We start from the raw sequence: 17,047 nt of genomic DNA on the forward strand, positions 1-17,047 counted from the left end.
CGGCAATTAGGCGCGAGGCATGAAACTGCTGCTGAACGCTGAACGCACGGGCACGTGCGCGAGCGACTCCGCACGCAGGGAGGAGATCGGCTCGTGTTCATTACACACGGGCGTGCACCTTCGCGTTTCCACGGCGCGCGTCGGGAGGAGTATAGGCGCATCGGGCATAATGCGTGTGTTCTAGAGCGCATAAAACTGCGGCGGAAAAAGTACTGACGAGAGAACACTCGGGCTCGATCCAGTCAATCGGAGACGATGAGAACCGGAGGCTGCAAAGCGCCGGAAGTGGTATACACTTGAATCGAAGCGATTCCCAATGCTAGACAAAACAATGCTATTCGAGGGAGAAATCCTCGGATCTCTCTTATTTATTTGTTTACGACCGAAGCCAATTATCTCGCCGGTCACAAATAAATATCTCGCGAGTGCATTTCGCAAAATCGCGATTGCCCTCCTTCAGTTCGTTACGAAAGTCGCGACTGGTGTCCCTCGGGCGAACTTGAAATAAAGCGATTTCGTTTCCAGTTGAGAGCATTTTGTGAAACGTACGTAGCGAGTACGGACATCTCTCCGTTTCCGTACAATGGCGATCCCGCTGCTCGAATTCCATAGTAATGACTAGAGACCGCGTCGCATGATACGCCGGACAATACTTATCCAGGCGCACTCGCGTGTCGCAAATGAAAGTTATCTTCTGCGGCTGTGTGGTGTATAAGATAATATTTAGAACGATATTTTTCACTTGGCCGCCAGACTGTATAAAGAAAATCGCGTATCTACTATGTGGCTCAGTTCTCGCGTGGAAGCTCACCACGCGCGGTCCTCGAGATTACGAGGCGAGGATACGGGAACGAATGGTCGTGATCAATGTGTACGCGTAGTACAGTGTGGCGCACGGATCTCCTTTTCGTTTAATGTTTGATCTGGAGGAACCTTAAAAAAGTCAAAACTTCGACGAAAATGATTTTTTATTATGTAAGTACTTGGATCGGAGTACTTTGTGAAAGTGCGAAGTTTTGTGCGGTGAGAGACAAAATTCATTATTTATTCTCTTGTGTGGATTAATAGAAAAGGATTCGGTATATTAACAATTTTGTATACATTAATAATATGGAATATTAAATACAATGTTGCATTATGCTCCGAATTTCAGTGACAAATTTTCCATATGCATGTGAAATAGTGTGAAATTCTTTCTAAGAAAATATAGATATAATATATTGTATTTCTCTCTATTTTTCTCTCTCTCTCTCTCTCTCTCTCTCATTATTATCAAAATATACATATAGAGAAAAAGAATATATCAAACTTATATCTCTTCTTTTTTTATTTCTTTTTTTAAGCAATTTAAAAGTTTAACTTTTTCTTGTAAATCCTTTTATTTAATTCGTATTCTCTATAGATTTTTTGGCAGTAAAGTTGTATTATGAAATTGATAAAAAATTAATAAATATTAAAAAATTGCAATGAATAATACTTTTCAACTGTACATATAACTTTCTTTTCTCCATCTGCAGCTATATCTATGTATATTTATGATATATGTGCTATATATTTTTAATGCTTTATATTTTTTTATAATATATGTAAAAGCATAATTTTATTTTTACCGTAAACTAAAATAACATGAGACTAAAATACTTTGTACGTAAAACATATAGAGGAAAGTCCGGTATTATGAGATACCACATCTATTTTGCGTTATTGCCGGAAGTTTATGTGCATAATTGAAAAATGTAGTAGGCGAGTGCACGCATGATCGAATAATGAATTTTCCACTAAACAGATTTTACTCTAAGGGCAATAAGTTCATGATGGAACCAACAGATAGAACCTATTAGTTTAGCAGAAACCTCGCTATCGCATATTAGGAGCCTATCTCATAATAGGGAACTTTCCTTTATTATAAAACACATTATTTTATTTACTTTTATTTTACATTATTAAGATATTTCAATTATTTTTTATTTTATTATTATATTATATATTAGTATGTGTATTTAAAATTTTTAACTTTCTTTAATCATCATTCTGCTATAAAAATTGATTTTAAAAATATTCTGTACTAAATGCACAACAAAAATATATTTTTCTAAATTATTTACATAAAAGTCGCTATTTAATAAAGTCAACATAAAACTAAAAACAATATTATACAGAGATTGCACCTTTTTCTTGTGTACTTTAATACTTTAATGCACATATTGTTTAATACGATAATAAAAAATAAAATGTAAAATTATGCAAATGCTATAAATTATAGACAAATTACTACGCAAACACTATCTTTAAATGCTTTTGAAATCTGATCGACAAGACTGCTTTTAAATAAAGACATGAATATTAACGATGTTATATTTCGATCGACAACTTCGACCGACTTGTTTAACGATAGGCATAAAGAATAGTTTAAATTGGCTCTGTTTTCTCCGCAATTACTTTTCACCGACACTCTCTAAACGGATAGGCTATGTGTTAGTTGCCCGGATTTCTGCATTTTACAAAAGAAAAGTCTTTTATATGATTGCATTCCAAGCTTTGAAAATTTTTACTTGCCGTTCAAAATCATTACACTAACGATGACATTAGTATAGGAGTCCGTCATTGTCAAATAACAATTCGAATGACCATGAATCAGTGAGAAAGTCCACGAACGATCTGCTTCCGTGCACATCCAGTCCTTATTTCCATTACACACGCTCGCATTTTACTTTTCCAGTCTGCTTTTCTTTTCTAGGTCATCTCCTTGACGAAACAGCAATTAACACTGCTTACTATCATGTAGCTGTCCAAACTTTGCAATGCATATATGCTACTTTCTTCTTTAGCGAGACTTACGATCAAAACTATATATGGGATGTATCTTTTAGATCTCATACTTTTATAATAACTTGATTTCTTCTGTGTTTATCGCCAGTTTAATGATAATTATGTTATAATTATTTCGCACATGCACGTCTTGTAATAAATTCTTTATTTTTAATCAACAAATTAATACATGTTTTATACAAATTTTATATAAGATTTTTTCTTTTATATTGTCTCAAGTACATTCTTTTAAATATATATATACTTATACAATTTTTATTTCACATATTTTATTTTGTATCAAGTGTTGACATTGTACTTAAATTTATTAAATTTATTATTAATTATTATTTGACTGCTCAGTCAAATTGCTCTCAAGTTTCAATTTAATAGCGCAATTTAATAGCGTTTCTCAACTTTCGTAGGTGATATTGCTGTTCCTCAGCTGGCCGCAAACGAGATGCACAGAGACCGCCGACGTAAAGGGTGAAGAGATCTTAGATCAACTTGCAACCGCCTCGGAGACTGTGGTACACGCTGTAACGCAGAATGAAGACTCGAAGGATCCTGAAGAACAGCCCTCAAGCGTATCATCGTCGTTAAACGCAACCGTGCTCTATGAAAATTCCAATGGCTTCGTGCCTATGGTACCGTCCGCCTTACAGTCCGTCTCGTACGACGAATCTGACTCGTCGCAGAGCAATGACGACGAACAGCAAGACAGCACCGCAACGATTGCCGTAAGTGCTCAAGACAGCTCCAATGCGAGGGCGAGAAAGATGGAAGAGGACTTAGCATACTCCTCGGAAGCGAGGATTTTCTTGAGTCTGCCTAGATCACTGACGAATCGCAGGTCTTTCGATTTCCAGGACGAGCGGCTGAATGAGTTCGAGCTGCTGAAGGTGAACAACGACACCCCCGCGGTGGCCAATTACCAGGACTTTTACGAGAACGTGCGCAGCACGGTCAGCACCAAGACCGACGGTGAGTCCAGTAAACCTTCCTCGAGGCGTCCAAACAGCGATAGAGGGAAGAGGCTCGAGAACCACACTCGCAATTACGGTTGGCAGTCGCAGCAACAAGGCAACAACGAGGATATCTATGCTCAGTTCTATGCGTACAACAACGCCCAGGATACGAAAAAAACTGTTTACGGGCAGGAGAAAGTCGCCGGTAATTATCAGCAGCAGAACGCCGCGAATTACAACGGGCTGAGCGCGGCCAAGCAGAATGCAGCAGCGGACCCGTCCTCATCAAGGACGAATTACGAGGCCAACGAACTCGGGCATAGCGGAACTTATAACGATGCGGCGGGATCGCCGAGGACACGCCATAGATTCATGAAGCCGGTCGTAGTCGCCGAGCCGAGCAACCACAAAGTAGACGTGAAGTTCAGCAGCCAGCTGCGAAACAGCGAGTCGGATAACGATGACAAAACCTTGAAGAACCTGGACTCTTCTAGCTTGGAGACCTCGAATCACTACGATGCTTATAACAGTAACAACAGGCAGCGTAGTTATCACCGCACGGAGGATTCCAGAGATCTCTCAAACGAGAGCACAGAATACTCCGATTATATCGACCGGCCGAGACCGAAAGTCGCGCAAAAAAATCGGAGACGTCCTTCGTATCCTGATTCTGCCAGAAAACTTCCTAAAGAACATCGAGGCACGTTGAACGAGAGCGCAGAGGAGGATAAATATACGTACAACTCTGCGAGACTGAAGTCACAGCGGCACAGAACGAAGGCAAATCCATGGCTCGATGATCCCAGCGCGAATCACAGCGACGAGAGCGTCGAAGACATCAGACACGACTCTATAAGAAACAGCGGCAGCACGAAAACGAAGAGCACCAATGTCCAACGTGGATCCAGGTTGAAGAATACTAACACGTGGAATCAGATATCACCGAATCTCGAGATCTCTCATTCCAATGGGATCCAGTTGGATCAGTTGAAGAAGCCGAATTACGTTGTCAATCTTGTGCCCGTGGCGAACTTCGACCACGCGACCGCGTTAGGTGGCAGCCAGGGTTTCGACGTGTCCAACGCGATGCTGCAGAATCTCGCCACCGTCGCGCCGATCGGCGCGTTCAGCACGCCTCAGTCTGTTCTCGCTCAGAATTTAGCGAAGAACCTGGTCTCCACGCCGGTGCCCGATATCATCGTCGGCCAGAACACCTTCCAAAATCCCGTGCACACGGTTCTGCTCTCTCATCCGAGCGATCAAAACAAGATCACGGATACCCTGAGAGCGACCTACGTTCCGAGCACTATGACACCTGTATTCGCCTTCACGCCCGGGCTGCAGAGCGTGAGTGTTCAGGGCAACGTAACGCCGCGAACGACCTTTACCGTGGTGCCGCAGTCGACCATTCAGACGTATCCGAGCTTTCTACAGCCAACTCAGATCCAGGTGAATACCCACGGATTGCAGGGTCAGAATTTGATAAATCACGGTAACTTGCAGGGTCTGCCGACAACGCCCACGCTGTTGTCCAGCCAGGGGGCGCCGGAGAACAGGGCCAACCTAGAAACGCAGAGCAAGAAGAACGCGTATCCCACTGCCGGCGCAAACTTCCTTGCTACCGCGAGTTTAGCCGTTGATCAGAATGGACGGAAGCAAGCGGCTAATGTTAACCCGTATTTCGTGCATAATCAGAATACGCAGAATTTGCAGCAACTGCAAGCTCAAATGAACAAACAGCTGGCGAGGGGCGGCAGACAGCCCGGTATTGTGTTGCAGGCCGCTGAAAGCGTGACTAGTCATTCGATCAACAATGCGCTTGGAGCAGCTCATCTTCCGAACGTAGGCGCGAAAAATGTAGAGATTGTGAATCCGAATCTTAAATCGAGTCTTTTTAACACGAATCAGGCGATACACTATCCGACTACAGTTGTGACGACGCCCATCCCGATTTTCAGCACAATCGCCTCAGCTACTCCGCAAACTGCGCTAGGCCTGCAGAATTACGTAAATTCTCTGACAGAGTCCGGAGCCAAGGCTAAAGACCGACCAGTGTTCAATCCAATTAATTTTGTTCCTAACATTGACATTATAAAAAATCAGAACGCTCTTAACAGTAAATTGCCAATCAACGAGCCTCTTCAGTCTGGTTTGAATCTGGTGCCCGTTATGCCCGGCGGAAACTTCTTCAAACCGTTTTCAGGTCAAAGCGAGCTGCTCATGAAGCCGAAGCTTGCATCGGACTTGCAGAAATACGCGGAGGAAATGTTCAAGGAATCCCTGAAGACGATGTACAACTCGCAGAAGTGGAACAACGACCGAAGGCCGGGAGATAGTCAAAATGAAGCAAGCGACTTGGCCAAACTGAGACTCGAACTGCAAAAATTAAGGAGTTCTTTGACGGACTCGAAGTACAGAGATCTTCTCGAAGCGGATCAGAGCGAGAACAGCATACGCACAGCAGACGCGCCCAGATCTAAAAAGAAACGGCTGCTACTAGAGACCTTGGAACAACTGTTGAAGACGCGAGGATCCGCGGGACCAATACATATCTATCACGGCGAAGTTAAACCGGGTCGCAAACCTAAATTCGGAGATTCGAGCTATGCTGGGAGTTCCAACTACGACTTCAACGACGACAGCCATTTGGAATTTCTCACGCCACCCAGGCCGGATTCATTCCGCTCGAAGGGTCGTTTCCACGATAAACCGTTGAAGAAACGACCAGGCTCGAGATTCAAGAACGGCCCGAGGAAATTAGTGAGGCCAGGTAGTTCGTTTAGAACCGGTGGGATGGAAACGTCCGCTAGCAACGTAGAAATGTATATGGATGGAACGCGTTACCGTAAGTCGCCCGTAGATTTCGATTCTGAAAGCTTCGACTACGATTTTGGACACCGATCATTCCGTGATTTATATCCAACGTTCACCACGCCGACACCGGAAGTCTTCGGCAAGATGTTAAGGGAGATCGAGAATAACAAGTCCTACGACATCAACCATCCCAGGATGCACAATCTTATGGGTTTATTAATGAAGAACAAACAGTTGCCGAGCAGAGGCCCGCCGAACTATTTTCACGACAAAAATCAGTTAAGGCAATTCTTCGAGAGGGACAGGCGTCAGCGGCAGCAGCAGTTTCACGCTGATTCCTTAAGAGATTACATGGACCTTAAGAGATCCGACGTCGCGTCGCAACCTGTTTCGGTTACCAACGGAAATGTCTTTTCGGGGAACGGCACCGCGTGAATTTGTAATCAAAAGTACAAGTAAGATGTCGATCACACATGACGCGTTCGTTGGGTCTGCGCGTGAAATCGTAAATTCGCTCGCGAAAGGACTAGAGTTAATTAGATAAGTACGTTTGCTCCGCGGTAACGGTCGATTTTCCGTCCGTTTTGCGTATTAACGTATGCAATATCACCCGAGTATCGAGCTGCGCTGTTCGCACTAACAATAAGTGTTTGATTATATAGTACGATTATAGTACGATTATAGTACGTTTGATACGAAAATTGTAAAATCGTTAGTATGGCATGCGCTCGCACGGAGTGTTCGGTTCGAGGGGAAAGGAAATTCATCGGTCATCATTATAAAAGGCTGACAAGTATTGTATGTACATATTAAGTTAAACAAGAAATACATACGTCTTGTAATTTGTACGGCGTTTGTTACGCCTGCCAAATCCTACCTGTTTTCTCTTCTCGTAGATTTTCTCTTTTCTCTTTCACCTATCTGTGTTCGAGAACACGATAAATAGAACTGGAAACTAGACAGACTTTTTCTGTACTGAGGAAAAATGCAGAGAATTTTGTAAAAGGTAAGTATTAGTAATGTTTTTTTATTTAACTAAATAGATGTAATTATATACTAGTTAACTTAGATACATTATTCTTTTATTATTTATCTAACATATCTTTAATCTATAGTCGTATTGCGACAAATAATATTAATATCTTTTGATAAAATGTGTTTTTTTTTTTAATTAGATAAAGCACATGATAATAAGTATATTTATTTTTAATATTTATGCAAAAAGAAATGCAAGATCATGCTCTAGAAATTGTTGATTTTAATAAAAATGCGATAAGTGTCAAATTTTTACATCAACATTCTAAAGGCGAGATGTTTTCATGGCTGCATTAATATTCATAGGATCCATATTCTTTTCAAGCTCTTCGTGACAAAATCGGATCAGGATTTTAATCTTTATCATAAAAGCAATAAACGTAAACCAATAAAAAAGTTTCATTATCTAGCAGGTACCATTCTTTTTAAAAACTGAAAAAGTTTCATTATGATCTCCGATGTTATACCTAATATTTTTATTTAGCAACATGATAAGATAGATTTATTAAAAAGATTAATTAAAAGAACTACGCGTTAAAAATATTAAATAATTCAGTATTTTTATCAAATTAATACATAATTTTTGTCACATATTTGTGTTATTACCAATTCAGATTAAAATTCTTGAACACTATTCTACATAAAAAGTGTTAAATAATACAAGAAGAATGTTTCTCTGCACAATTGAAATTAGAATCAGTCTTAAATGATTACTAACTTCGATGAATAATTGTTTTAATTTAAATATTTAAAATAATAATTGGTAAGGCTTATATTTTAAAATATCAAATATTGCAATTATTGTATTCTTATTTTTGAAAAATATTATATTACTTTGTATGATCGTAAAAATAATATTATTTTAAAATAATTGATTATTTAAAAAATAACAAACAACTTAAGAAATCGGAAATTAGTAATTGCAATTTAAAGCAAATATTAAATTATATTAAAATTGATTATTAACAAAATATAAATCAGCAGTATGGCGAAAATATATATAACTGCATTCTTTCCAGTTGGTTAGTATAATAATTCAACCGTATCCCAGAGGGAAGAGACGTTCACCTCGCGGTATGTAACAATCATTAGCTTGAAGATTTACTCAATGAAGCCTGTATACATAAATCCATTGGAGCATTTTTATTGTGCAACAGCCACTTTCTCGTAAAATAACTTGAGAATTAGGCAGAAATTAGTTTGGGATCAACGTTAATTCACAAAACTATTATGCTGGATATGCTCGCGCAAGTTTTCTTAGAATAACGGCTACTAAAGGAAATAATCATTTTTCTGGTAAATGGTACAGTTATTATTACCTGTACAAGATAGTCAGTGGACATTGAAAAAATATATAATTATTCAATAATTTTATATCGTTATCCCATTTATATTTAAACTGTGCATAGTAAATATTTTCTATTATTATTATTTACTAATTTCATTTTTATTAATTAATTAAACGAGAAATCAAATTTAATCACACATTCGCAGATTTCACATTTACGATAATAAGAATCAACCGTTTAACAATCACGTTGCATTACAACTTGCATGATGATAATATAAATAACAGATCACAAAAGAGAGAGAAGTGTAAGTTAATAAAAAGATAGATCAATGGTTATGATTATGGCTTCACTGATCAGGGAGAAGCGAGGTGATTTGACTCGGTTTTTCTCGATACGCTTTTTACAAAGTTTAGGAAAGTCCAACCCATTCTGTTGTCTCGCATCAGTAAACGCCGAATATAAAAGATGAGAGAATGTCGGTCGCAGCCAGTTAACGTTAAACTTTGGTCTCTGCTCGTACCGTACTGTACGAGTACCATGTTGGTACGTGTTTCTCCAGTTTCTCAATTATTTTAAACAATGAACGCTTACCGCGCGTCGATCGTTTATGTTTATGTGTAATATTGTAACAGTGATTTACTCCAAATTTACTACAAATGTGATTTGTTTTATTCCTTCGATATGTGGCAATGTGCTGTTATATAGATCTTTATCATATATTTATAATTATCGTGTATTAATAATATTCACGATTTTTGAGTCAAAAGCGTAAGAAAGTTTCAATGCCACATTTTCTAAATTATTCATTCAAATCGCATACAATTTACGTACGTCATCTTAAACTTATTGTTCAGATCTGCGGATTAATCATACAAAGTTATCATGCAATATAATATTTATATTCTTAATTCACGCATGTGCGCTGAATACGTTCCAGATCATAAGCATCATTCTCTTTACGTCTGGGATATGTTTCGCCACGAACGTCGTGCCATCGACTCGCGCTTCCGTCACATCTATCAAATCGAAACGCGTAGTCGTAGATCCCGGCCACAATATCCGCAATAATCAGGAGCAATCCAGAGACACTCAAACTACGCCGGGAATCCCGTCGCCCCAGGATATTAACTTGAGATCAGCCCCTCGTTATGGAAACGCCAAGGCGACGGATGCTCAGAGAGTGCCTTATACGAATCACGGGCCTGGCTCCCACGCGTATGGCAGTGTGCCAGAGCGGCCGCTTACCTACGTTTCTTCCCCCGTCTACCAGATCAAGCCTGAGCAGACTCGGAGCAATCTGCTGGCTCCGTATTTCGGCATATTGAATAATCCCGATGCGTACAAGGCTGCGAGGAGCGTCGAGAAGCCGCCAGACGCGCCGAAATCGATCGTGTCGCAGTCGCTCCAGAAACTGCAAGGCATCTACTCGCCTAGCTACAATGCATTCTATCAGGCCAAGCCGATTGAATTAGCCAGTTTTTCCGACTTCGAGTATCCCTCGTTCACCAATATCAATAAGCTTATCTCACAGAGCGCTTCTTCTCCCGCCGTACAGGCACCGGTGTATAAAACGAGCTATCCTCTATCAAAAATTACCGATTACTCGCAAGTGTACGCGCCGAGCATTCCTGCGGTGTCAAGCATCACCCAGTTGCCGGGCAAAACAACTCAGAACCCTAAGCAGAAGGACGAGGTTACCGTAGACGTGAACGGTAAGAAGATTTCGGTTCCGGTCATTCAACTTCAGAGTAATCTGGACTTCTCCAGTCCAGGAGTTTTGCCCGCCTTCGATAGTCAGCCGTTTCTACTGAGCTCGAACTATCCGATCGAGTCGGATGTGGGATTTAAGTTTGGAACCGGGCCAAAATTCAACATGGCACTTCAATCAAGTAACGTTTCGCCATTTTCCTCGCCTCTGTCGAGCTTCCAAGGTCAAATTGTGCCTATCCAGACGGCCAACGGTAGCCCGCAATTTCCGCTGTACAAAGGCGCCAGCATAGAGGCTCACCCTGTTACTAGTAATGTTCCTAAAGCGCAAGGCAATTACGAATCCCTTTATAGTCAACCACAATTGCACTTTGACAAGGAACATAATGGCAACGTGCTGCCAGTTAACGTGCGACAAAATACCGCTCATCCTTCTGTTTCAACGCAAGGCATTCTGAACGATGTAGAGATTATCAATAAGAAAAATCCACAGCCGCATACACCCCAACCTGATGATGATGATGATAATGATGATGAAGACAGGGAAGATGAAAGTTCGTATTAGCTTGCAACTTACATGTTTAATCATAAAAAAATTTAATTAAGTAGAATACAAAAAATGATAAATTTTTACTGTATTTAAAATCTTAAAATAAAAAAGTATTAGATAATATCGCATTTATCAATATGCTTGCAGATGTAATAAAAAACTAGTGTTTTTACTATTCGACTTAAAATAATAAAATAGGTTTGAAATGAATATTTATACTAAAAATATTATTTCTAGGATACCAAAATCCGGATAAGGAAGACGATCCCAGTTCCGAAGCTGACGAGGATGAGCGTCAACCAGGAAAGTATTTCAAAGAGTCACCGTTGGAGAGTGACTTCAAGCCTTCAACGTCTTACCCTTTCAAACAGTACGACGAGGTATTTGGGAAGCATAGAGCACAATCTGATGAGGACGAGGATAAACCGTATTCCAGCTATAAGAATTATTCATCGGACGACGACGAAGAGGAAGAAGACCCGTCATCAGAGTACCGTGCTGAATCCTCAAAACCATCGCATGACTCGTACGAAGAAGAAGAAGATGAGGATGAAAAGGAGGAAGAGAGCCGTAAGCAGGAGAAACGCAAGGAAGCCAATGAGAGTTCTGACGAGATACAACCAAAACGATCCAAGTATTACCAGAAAGACTTTGAGCGGGAATTTGAAGAATCTTACAGGGAAGAGCTACCGAAACAAGGTACACAGAACTGACAATTAAGTGTGCACGTAAACAATTTAGGCAGAATTACATTTATCATGATTTTATCTAAAATCTTTCAGTGTTATATGTATATTATTAGACAATTCTGTTTAAGAAACAGCTTTATCTCTGAAAATTTCGTGACTTTAAAATAATAATGTTATACGAGAAGAGATAAATTATTTGATCTATAGAGATTTGTAAATTAAATTATGTTTGTTAATTGAAATAATAAACCAATATATTTAGTTTGTAATAAGAATAATTAATAATTATTAAATTAACATTAACACTTGCAGAATACGCGCACGTGAAAGAAGTGCCAGAAATAGACAGTTATATTAGCCCGAGTCCTTCTAAACGGCAAAAGAATAGTAATCAATCTCGCGTAAAACATGGGAAACCCAAAGAGTCGAGAAGTCAAGAATCACGCATCTCCCGAAAAAATCGTAAAGTACCAAAGACGGATTTCGGAGACAGCACAGCTTTCAGTTCGGACGTCTTCGCTAAAACGACACCCAAAGTGATCTACGAGGAGTTCTTTGGATACAAAAAGCCCAGGACCAAAAAATATTCTAAGCGCGCGAAAACCGAGAAATTTTCGCCCACTAAGAAAACACCGAAGGAAGACGACTATCCTCATGCTGCTAAATATTACAATTTCAAAAAGCCCCAGACCAGCAGCGAACTTACCTCCGAAGATTCGTATCCGTATTTCTCCGAGAGAAACTGGAAATTAAATAAAAATTCCTCACCAGAGGAAACGGTTACTAAATCGAACGTGAAACAATTGTCAGATCCTGATGACGTAACTTCTTTTTATAGGTCGGGTATATTGAGCGGTCAGGTGCGTTCTCTCACAAACACAGAAATTTTTCGTGACCTGACGGGAATCTAAGCGATGACCAAAAATATTAAATTAAGAAACGTTGCGTATGCAATATTCTCAGACCAAATTCCTCAATGAAATTTTACATGAATCTTATTGAATATAAGAAAATCTGTGGTTGATTATTATCTGATTTTCATCTGCGGCTTTCTTAAAAGAAATCAAGTATTACGTATACTTACATTTGTTACTGTTATGTTCTTATTTTTATTATCTATTACATGATATCATAGAATAATATAACAGATTCCATATATATAATTTCTTTATGCGTTAAGTTTTTATCTGAATTTTATCTGCGGCTTTCTTAAAAGAAATCGAATATTACTTATATATTTACATTCGTTACTGTTATGTTCTTATTTTTATTATCTGTTATATGATATCATAGAGTAATAAAACAGATTCCACATATATTATTTCTTTATGCGTTAAGTTTTCCGTTCTATTTGCAATATTTATTGGAGTTATACAATTATAGTATTACAACATAGACCATCAGTTAGAAATTATAATTATTACAAATACTTTAATTTAAAAAAAATATTACTAATTTGTTTCAAAAACATACAATGATAATTCTGTATATTAAACAAAAAATCTCAAAAATATATAATTTAATGTAATCTAATAAAAATTAAACATAGATATTTTATGAATCTTTAAAATAAAATATACCTCAGAGAATTAGCTTTGTTTCTTTATCAGTTTAACATATTATCACTGCATTAATAATTATCCTACACCAACGTTATTTATTTTATTTTATTATTCTACATTATAATTATGTTATAACCCATTATATTCAAGTGCATTGTGCTTTCGACTTTTGTTAATTTTGCCAACTGTAAAATTTATCTTATGAATATATTATAGTTAGATTTTGGATATTAATGTCTATAAAATTAATATTTAATATATTAATTTGTTTTATTTAAGAAATTAATTTTTGCGTCTACCTTATTTATATTTTATATTTCGTGACCAATCTTATACAGCTACGTAAGTACGAAGCAATACGTATAAACAACATCTATACTTACCAAGAAAATCGAACGTCCCCTCAATATCTATTAACTAAATTTATTTGACGTCTACGTTGAAGCGGAAGTACTTGGTACATACTCACAACTAGCTAACTACTTCCTGAGTTTGAGGACGAGATATGATCTTCGTCCATCGATTTCCAAGATGTAAGTGGCTTCGTGTGGAGTGATTGTATAGCATACGCCCTGCAGAAAATCGTCATTAGACAATGAAGGCCTATAATTCTGTTTGCGATACGTGGACTTTTACGGACACCTCGTAATAGTTTTAATTAATTCTCTGATTATCCCGGAGACGTTAGAGCATTCTTCCTTGTATCACAAGTTGTATATATACCGGAGGTCCACCAGTGGAGAATTCAGTATCATCAGCAATATTTCTCGCAAGATGAAGACCATCGTAACGGTAAGTAGAAGCTCAAGCACATTTTTATCCTCATCAGACCCAAACTCTATGGATATAATACATTTTATATCTCATATCACAACAGATAAGAAACTTCTATTTTTTAAATTAACTTGTACCTATCGTGCAAACACACATTGGAAGAAATTTCAGAATTTCATAGAATCTGAAAAAAAAACCTGTACAATTCTTTCTTAAAGCTAGCTATTGTCGTATATTCTTATTGTCAATATTTTCATCGAAAATAAAAATAATTAAATAAGAGATTTATTTGTAGATCGTACTTCTACTCGCTGTTGCGTCCGTGGTGGAGCTGAAATCGGAATCGAAGAAGCATAAGCGCGGAGTGGCGTTCTTCGGATCGCCTGATTTCTTTGGGATCGTGCCAGCCTTCGCTCCACCGTGGGCTCCTACGGGCTTTGCTGCTTCAGCCTGGAATCCACCGATCACCCCCGATGTAGCGCTCGCGCAGGTCCAAGTTCAAGCCACTCACGATGTGGCGCTTCAGGTAACGCAACATTTATCACGCACTTTGCGTTATACATCATACGCATGATTTGAGAAAATACATTTGCTTATCAATTTCCATGACAGGCGTTGAAGGATCCGGCGCCCGGTACGCCCAGCATCGCGTACCCACCCGAGGTTCTGAGAGCGATACAGCAGGCAAAAGAGGCGAACCACAATGTTGCCGTGGCTCAGCACAAAGTTGCAGAGGCGAAGCAAGCCGCGTTGATTCAGCAGAAAATTGCATTGGCAAAGGAAGCGGCGGCGAGGGAAGCTGCCGCGAGGTATACGAATAATTAATTCACTCTGATTTCCCGTTATTATATATGTCTAACTGTTCCACCGCGGACCGTGACCGTGACGTGTGGCATCCACTGCGCGCCTGTCTCTTTTACGCCTCGCACTTGTAGCATTTCCACTTTGTGCAGGTCGCATGAGATTTCGCAGTACGCCGATACTGAGGCTAAAGCCAGCGCTCGACAGCTCGTGGCACTGCAACAGAGATTAGCAACCCTAAAGGATGCTGTGGCAGCTGCACAAAGAGTAGCAGCGGCGAGGGAAACCGCCGCAGCTGCGGCAATCCAAAGAAACGCGGCTAACACCGCCGCGGAATTGCGAAAGCTGGATGTTGATAAGCAAATTAGTCAGACCGAGCAGGAAGCTAAGGTACTATTATAAAAATATGAATCTTTTTAATTATATTTCCCTATGAAAGAAGACAGAGTTGTTTCTCCGCTAATATACATAAAGTTTGTATTTGAAAATTGTTAAGTATTATTGCGCCATTTGTTACAAGCTAATGACATCCATTTAATTTCAATATGTGTCTAATTTAAACAGGAAAGGGATGTATTAGCTGCGAAAGAAAACGCAATAGCAGCTGCGGTTCAGCAAGCGAGCTTACAGAAACCTGCTCACCATCCTTGGGGTTGAAAATCGTTTCGTAACATTATATATATTTGCACATAAATCTATAATGGCATATATTATACACTTGTGGTGGCGGCACAACATAAAAGGGCATTTATAGTGTTATTAAAATAATTTTGTAATTGTTATATGAAAAGATCACTTCGTCAATAAAAGTTATATACAGTTCATTTCGTGAGTTTTCTGTCAATTTTATTGTTCTCTGTCATTTTAGATATTTATTGAATTATTTATTTAATTTAGTAACATGGTAATATGCATTTATCAATTTATCAAGTTTGTATGTTCTTATATTCGAAAAATGCTTTTGCTTCAATATACTTATGTATCTCTCTCTCTAATTTCTAATATATTAAATTATATATTAAATAATATCTATCTATTTGCATTTAAAGCAGAATTTTAATATATTTACTGTCATTTTTTAGAGCTTTTGAAATAATTTCGTTATTCAGAATGAAAGAAAATGTTACTTTATTAATTTTTGTTATAAAATATTTTTTATTTGCAATATTTTATGCGCAAATTACAATAAAAATTGAAAATAAAATTGTTTTTGTTTTAATTGCTTATAATAAAAACATTATTTAAGTTAAATAATAAATTTTCAATAAAATATTATCAGCGGTTGGTAGAGCCACTTGTATTAGTAATTTTATTTTTGCAAGTTTTATAAATAAGCTTGTAAAATATAATTTACTTAGAGTTCGCATGTATCAGCATTTTAAAACTATTATTAATAATGATATAGCTAAGAATTATTACATTATTCTTATTTCTTAACGTTATCGTTACCGTTACACGAAGTCCTTTACTTGGTTTATCATCGGCTGGCAAAAGATTGTACTAGTTACAAAGAAGGTGAAGAAGTTTCTTATATTATGTGGTAAACTAAATAAAGAAATATGTATTTTAAGAAATCGCTTATTTTACCTCTGTTTTTATGTTCTATTAATAATAAATTTTAGATTCTTTTATTATCTAATTTTATACTATTGTTTTCGCTAAATTAATTTTTTAAATAACTCACTTCTGTTTTGTTAATTGCAATTATAACTTTTTTTCTTTAATTTTAATACCATAAAAAAGAATATGCTTCTAGAGAATGTATCATGATTCTTGCATTAATAATTAAGTAAAACTTATTGAATAATTTAAATAAATAGATATACTTTATTAAATTACGCGCCCTATTTATCTATAATCATGATTTTTAAAAATCATTACTTTGCAAAAGAAGTCAATATATGGATAGAGGAGTAACTGTAAAGTGTTAATAATGAAGCAACAATGACGAAAATATCGAACCATTAAGTCTTGGAAAGTATTGCGTTCTTCTGATAGAAACAATATATCTGGTACCATTATTAATTAACCAGGCATGTGCAGTTTT

General features: G+C 37.9%; 3 protein-coding genes across 3 annotated transcripts; all 3 read left to right on the forward strand.

Moving 5' to 3' along the window:
* Nucleotides 1–957: 957 nt before the first annotated feature.
* Nucleotides 958–7,409, forward strand: LOC139774747 (uncharacterized). The gene is made up of 2 exons (XM_071710176.1): nucleotides 958–975; nucleotides 3,234–7,409. Exons 1-2 carry the CDS (start codon nucleotides 961–963, stop codon nucleotides 7,023–7,025), a joined length of 3,807 nt encoding a protein of 1,268 aa, XP_071566277.1. The 5' UTR covers nucleotides 958–960; the 3' UTR covers nucleotides 7,026–7,409.
* A 1,973-nt stretch (nucleotides 7,410–9,382) lies between these two features.
* On the forward strand, nucleotides 9,383–13,025 carry LOC139774751 (uncharacterized). The gene is made up of 4 exons (XM_071710182.1): nucleotides 9,383–9,460; nucleotides 9,855–11,178; nucleotides 11,412–11,873; nucleotides 12,176–13,025. The coding sequence occupies exons 1-4, from the start codon at nucleotides 9,383–9,385 to the stop codon at nucleotides 12,772–12,774; spliced, it is 2,463 nt and encodes an 820-aa protein (XP_071566283.1). The 3' UTR covers nucleotides 12,775–13,025.
* A 1,159-nt stretch (nucleotides 13,026–14,184) lies between these two features.
* On the forward strand, nucleotides 14,185–15,657 carry LOC139774731 (uncharacterized). Its single transcript, XM_071710156.1, has 5 exons — nucleotides 14,185–14,217; nucleotides 14,495–14,725; nucleotides 14,812–15,008; nucleotides 15,153–15,390; nucleotides 15,565–15,657. The coding sequence occupies exons 1-5, from the start codon at nucleotides 14,200–14,202 to the stop codon at nucleotides 15,655–15,657; spliced, it is 777 nt and encodes a 258-aa protein (XP_071566257.1). The 5' UTR covers nucleotides 14,185–14,199.
* Nucleotides 15,658–17,047: the final 1,390 nt, after the last annotated feature.

Source organism: Temnothorax nylanderi, unplaced genomic scaffold, assembly GCF_030848795.1.
Source record: "Temnothorax nylanderi isolate EJ_2023f unplaced genomic scaffold, tnyl_v1.0 TNYL_tig0086_pilon, whole genome shotgun sequence".
Lineage (NCBI taxonomy): Eukaryota > Metazoa > Arthropoda > Insecta > Hymenoptera > Formicidae > Temnothorax > Temnothorax nylanderi.

What these genes read in the sequence shown, in the direction of transcription:
- LOC139774751 (XM_071710182.1), top strand. Translation starts at nt 9,383, where the DNA reads ATGAGAGAATGTCGGTCGCAGCCAGTTAACGTTAAACTTTGGTCTCTG. An exon ending in ACTGTACGAGTACCATGTTG is followed by an intron (nt 9,461 to 9,854) that starts GTACGTGTTTCT and finishes AATACGTTCCAG; the next exon opens with ATCATAAGCATCATTCTCTT. An exon ending in GGAAGAGCTACCGAAACAAG is followed by an intron (nt 11,874 to 12,175) that starts GTACACAGAACT and finishes TAACACTTGCAG; the next exon opens with AATACGCGCACGTGAAAGAA.
- LOC139774731 (XM_071710156.1), top strand. An exon ending in CTCACGATGTGGCGCTTCAG is followed by an intron (nt 14,726 to 14,811) that starts GTAACGCAACAT and finishes TTTCCATGACAG; the next exon opens with GCGTTGAAGGATCCGGCGCC. An exon ending in AGACCGAGCAGGAAGCTAAG is followed by an intron (nt 15,391 to 15,564) that starts GTACTATTATAA and finishes TAATTTAAACAG; the next exon opens with GAAAGGGATGTATTAGCTGC.